Here is a 5,131-nt window from a genome sequence, read left to right on the forward strand (position 1 = left end):
GATTGCGTCATAACCACGCGACTCTCTGTCGCACAGTAGAGAGATTACCGTATGGACGGGAGGAGAAGCTCGCGGGCAATCGGGGGGACGTGGAGGCAAAATGACAATATAATTAATCAGAATACCTAGCAAAAGTTTCTCCTGCTCCTAGCTCATGGATAGCTCCTACTCACACTCTCCGTCTCTGCAAGATTCGGAAGGGAATGATTCAGATTTCTCTTGGCACAGCTACTAAAAGCAGACGGGTTGCTCACGTGGTCCGTGTAACGCTTTGCTCGGTTTGAGTCTGCGCGTCAGGAAAGGAAGTTCTAAGAAATCGCTAAAAATGGGCTTCACTTGTCTCAATTGAGTTCCAATGGGGTCGCTGTGTCCATTTCTTTTACTGTCTATGGGCATAAAAAGCATGCAAAGTATATGTCAAACATCCATGACCGCCTGAATTATCTGAAATAGTAAATGACTGGATGAGCTAAAAGAAGAACTATGACAAAATTCAAATGTTTCCTATAAATACATTGTACTTCTAGACTATAAACTATATACAGTCAGTAAACATCATTTTGTGAGTATGATGTTTTTGAAACAATGACTGTTATTAGCCGTTGATCCGTGATCCGTACTGATCAGGCAGAATGTGATTCGCGGATTAATTGCTAAGTTTATTCAACATACAGTGAAAGTTTATCATTTGCACGTGTTTTTTTTTCTTGACAATTTACACATTGAAGTGATTTTAAACAATTCAAGCACAATAAGAGGTGAAAGAGAACTCGATCATTCTGTTATCTGAGTGTACAGACACACACACCCGAAGCGCACACACACAAAGAGAGCCACACACACCCGAAGCACGCACACAAAGAGAGGTATATTTCAGATAGCACAGGAACACCGAATTTATTCCTCTTTCGCATGTCCTTGCGCTTGAAAAGACACTTACACAAATAATTATGTTAAATACTCGTCTCAGCAAGTAATCTTGTAAACACAGTTGGTTATGTCTTAAATTAATGGTTGAGTGTCGGTGTCGATGGCCTCGTGGTCAAGCACGCCGACATGTAGTGTCGCTGTGCTCGGGCAGCCCGAGTTCAAGTCCCGGCTCATGGACCTTTCCTGATCCCGTCCCCCGTCTCTCTCCCACCTCGCTTCCTGTCTACTCTATACTGTCCTGTCACAATAAAAGGCAAAAATCACCAAAAAAGAAATCAAATGTGGATACGTTCATTAGGTCTTAAAGTGACAGCAGCCTATAAAAATCTGCTGCTGTCTGTGTCATTAATGTTAATCACACAACAAAACACATCTTTAACAAAGCTTAATCTATATTTAATTTATACAGTGAACACTATAGTGTTATTTTGCATTTAATTGTTACATTTCTGTACGAATACTACTGTTAGACCTTACTTTATTTGTAACTTTGTTATATTGTATTCATCTATGCTTGTAATTTGTGTATTTGATCTTATTTTATTACTGACTGTTCACTTGTCTTTAATAATGTTTAATTATTAAAAGCTAGATTTTTGCTGTGTTATCGATGTACTTAAAAGTGGGCTTTAAGTAATAAATAAAAGGAGTTTAGTGATCCGTTGCACCACTGCTGGTTATCAATATGGTTGATCAAATAAATGTATTTTATTCTGAGCTTGCTGTGTAAGAAAGAAAGAAAGAAAATAAAAGGTCAAAAACTACTGAAAATGAGAGTTCACAAAGATTAAATATTACCAGTTGATTATTACACAAGATTCACAGAGACTCCAATCATAAGCATAAGAGCAAAAGATGAGCCACATCACATGCTATACGTCTTGGGTCAGACAGCCTGAATGGAAAAATGACAACAGCCAATCAGACCCAGACATCATCTACAAGGCAAAAACAAGGCTTGACTCCTCCAAACCCAGGCGTTTCACACCCACACGTCTTACAAACGCTCCATAAGATGTTGCCTAATGCACAGAGGACCTCAACTATGTTAAAACTTCTGATATGTTTTCTACTCTTTAGGACAGGTGTGTTTGCTCTGGAAGAGAGATTTGTTCTGCAAAGTTAATTCTTACCTTATATTTATGAAAGGGTGTTTTTCTGATCTGCTCTGATGGTCCTGCTCGTGCTTTTTCTTCTCAGGCTTCATCACATCTGCTGCTGTAGTTCAAAAGAAAGTCCTGGAGACCTTCGCTGCAGGTGAAACTGTAACTTTAGAGTGCTTGATATCTGAAGCCCACGAGAACTACTTCTCCTGGTTCAAGCAATCTCTGGGAGAAGCTCCAACATGCATCCTCAGTCTCTATACTGATGCTTTAACGCCAACGTTTTACGGAGACTTCAAGAACGACACAAGATTGACAGCTGTAAAGAAAAATAATTATTTTACTTTAATTATAAAAGACTTAAAGCCATCAGACACTGGAATCTATTACTGCGGTGCTCGTGACTATGATCATATAACTTTCGGTAATGGGCTGTTTTTAAACTATAAAGGTAAGTAAACCTAGAAAAACTATATATATATATATATATATATATATATATATATATATATATATATACATACTGTATATATATATATACTGTATATAAAATGATATAATGTATATAATGTATAATCCTATTCTAATTTTAGGGGTAAATACAAGACAACATCACATTAAGCAGTTTTTGTCAGGAGTGGACTTGAGTACTGGAGTAAATGAGTTTAACCCAGGAGACTCTGTGAATCTTCACTGTACTGTTCTCACTGAAAGATGTGAAGGAAATCACAGCATCTACTGGTTTAGACAAGAATCAGGAGATACACATCCAGGAATCCTTTACAAGCATGGAAACAGAAACGATCAATGCATTAAGAGCTCTGAGAAAGATTCCCATACACAGTCTTGTATCTACAATCTCCCCAATCTCAGTTTAACTGACGCTGGGACTTACTACTGCGCTGTGGCCATGTGTGGAGAGATACTGTTTGGAAATGGAAGTCGGATTGATATTGGTAAATTATTTATATACGATACATTAAATCATTTTAATTGCAGTTTGAATATTTTGACTTTTTTAAATCTTAGAACCAATTTCTGAGATGGCCTGGACTGACTTAAAGGTCCCAGTTTTGGTAGTAACAAATATATTGTGCTTGATGATCATCGCTATCCTTCTATGTAAGAGAGCACAAAAACGACAAGAAACATTTTCTGGTAAGCCATTTGTATTTTAAGAATATTGAGACAATATTGTACGATAATGTTGATTATTAGAGCATTACTGACACTGATTGTATGTATTACATAAAAATAAAAGGTATAACTGTCCAAAAAATTAAATTAAATCAACCTGAATTTAATGTTCAATTGTAAAATACAACAAAATGTTGATTTTATCATTGAGAGGTGACTGAGAGGTTTGATTACATACTGCAAAATACACATGTACGTATAACATACCAAAATGTGTAAATATCATGTCATAACTAAAAAGAAAGCATATTCTGCATATTCTTTGCAGAAACCCAGCCATTACAAACAACCCTTTCTTCGTCTCCTGCTAATGAGGTAACATTTAAATATACTACATTGCTTTGTTTTATTCGTTTAGCTATGTGTATTGAGTATTTGGTGTTGGTTTTAGGGTGTACCAGAGGAGATAAGCTACGCAGCGGTACATTTCCCTGGAAGAAACACAAACAGACACGAGACTGAAAGAAGCTCAAGCACACATGTAGTGTACTCAGCTGCGAGAGGTTACAGTAGTAAATAATAATTCTGTGATATAACATTTAAATTAAAGTAATATTGCCCTATGTGTTCATTAGTTGTATTTGATGTATCTGAATGCTGTCGTGAGCTCTAATAAAACAAACGGCATTGTCTTACAAAAACTTGATTCTATTATCATCCACAACAAGCCTATACCAGTTACAGTACAAACACTGAATGATTCCTCAAGAAACAAAGTTTTAAATTCATTGGTGGAAAAACATTTCACAAAAATGTATTTCTAGTTGCTGAGAGCCTTATTCTTTCACAAAGAAATGTCGTATATGTCTTATAAGTGAACTTATGATCAGAGAATCAAAATTGAAATATAGCAATTTACTATATTATGTTTATGACTAAGAGGGGCAAAATACAACTGGGCTAAACATATTCAATGTGTGGCCCTCAATAAAAAAAATCTGCTCTCTTTGTTCATGGCCACTCAGTTAGACTAGCAGGGTTTTTTATTTTTTACATGCATATGTATTTAGGTTCAGGTGACGCAAAAACAAAACAAAAAAAAACATAAGTTTCACTTTTAAGCAGTGTAAGGCGTTTTTTGAAAAAGACTAACACACAAATGAGCTTATCTGAGCCAGATGAAGTAGAATTTCACTGGTTTACTGATGATAACGCTTGTCTATTCAGCTCCCCCTGCTGTTGAGAATCGAAATTGCAAAGGTGAAGCAGTTTGTATTAAAATGCAGTTCAAGAACTAAAATGTTTTCAATTCAGCATCATGCAAAGACCTACGGTTAGATGGCATATTGAATTGAACACGGCTGAAAACATGGAGGGATAGACGTAATTTTCACAACTTTTTACAACTGTTTTATGGAGTTTTAGTCTACTGAAAGTTTTTTTCCGGAAAGACGTTTTGTCAGCTGAACAATCGGATTGCACTGGGCTGCGTTTCCGATTACGTTGTCTCTTAGCGCTACGAAGACTCTTAAGGTATAACTTAACTAAAGGTCTACCATTTCTAGTCATGTTCCCCGAACCATACCTTAGGAAGCTGCTTAAGATATACCTTCTAATGTGCAACGTTACCTGGTGCTGTCCGTGGCGATGGCGCTGAATTGGTTGATATCGATGGCTCGAAAATCAATTATTCTCTCGTGCAGGGGCTGCTTCACTGCATTATTTGAGAAAGCGGTGTTCTTTATAAAAAAAGCACTTCAGAAATAGTTTAAATTTATTAGTACTCATTGGATATTATATAAAAAAATCCAAACTATAATAGCCTAGCCTACATATTTTAAAATTGTATCACATATTGCTGCTATAATAACCATTTCAAATTTTTACGTGCTTTCTTCTCTTTCCCATTTTTGTTCGCTGAGGTGGAGCTGCGATGAAATATTGTTCTTGTAAATACTTTC

At 36.3% G+C, this 5,131-nt stretch overlaps 1 protein-coding gene across 1 annotated transcript; it reads left to right on the forward strand.

Annotated features, from left to right (window-relative positions):
• The first annotated feature begins 1,922 nt into the window (after nt 1-1,922).
• LOC307156432 (uncharacterized protein) lies at nt 1,923-3,866 on the forward strand. Its single transcript, XM_079867773.1, has 6 exons — nt 1,923-2,015; nt 2,131-2,484; nt 2,627-2,989; nt 3,063-3,191; nt 3,499-3,545; nt 3,622-3,866. Exons 1-6 carry the CDS (start codon nt 1,946-1,948, stop codon nt 3,748-3,750), a joined length of 1,092 nt encoding a protein of 363 aa, XP_079723899.1. The 5' UTR covers nt 1,923-1,945; the 3' UTR covers nt 3,751-3,866.
• Nucleotides 3,867-5,131: the final 1,265 nt, after the last annotated feature.

This window comes from Squalius cephalus, assembly GCF_949319135.1.
Source record: "Squalius cephalus genome assembly, chromosome: 3".
Taxonomy (NCBI): Eukaryota; Metazoa; Chordata; class Actinopteri; order Cypriniformes; family Leuciscidae; genus Squalius; species Squalius cephalus.

Excerpts from the sequence above, each read along its gene's own strand:
- LOC307156432 (XM_079867773.1), top strand. The coding sequence starts at position 1,946 with ATGTTGCCTAATGCACAGAGGACCTCAACTATGTTAAAACTTCTGATA. Across the intron at positions 2,016-2,130 it reads TTTTCTACTCTTTAGGACAG|GCTTCATCACATCTGCTGCT; the intron begins GTGTGTTTGCTC and ends TTTTCTTCTCAG. Across the intron at positions 3,192-3,498 it reads ACGACAAGAAACATTTTCTG|AAACCCAGCCATTACAAACA; the intron begins GTAAGCCATTTG and ends TATTCTTTGCAG.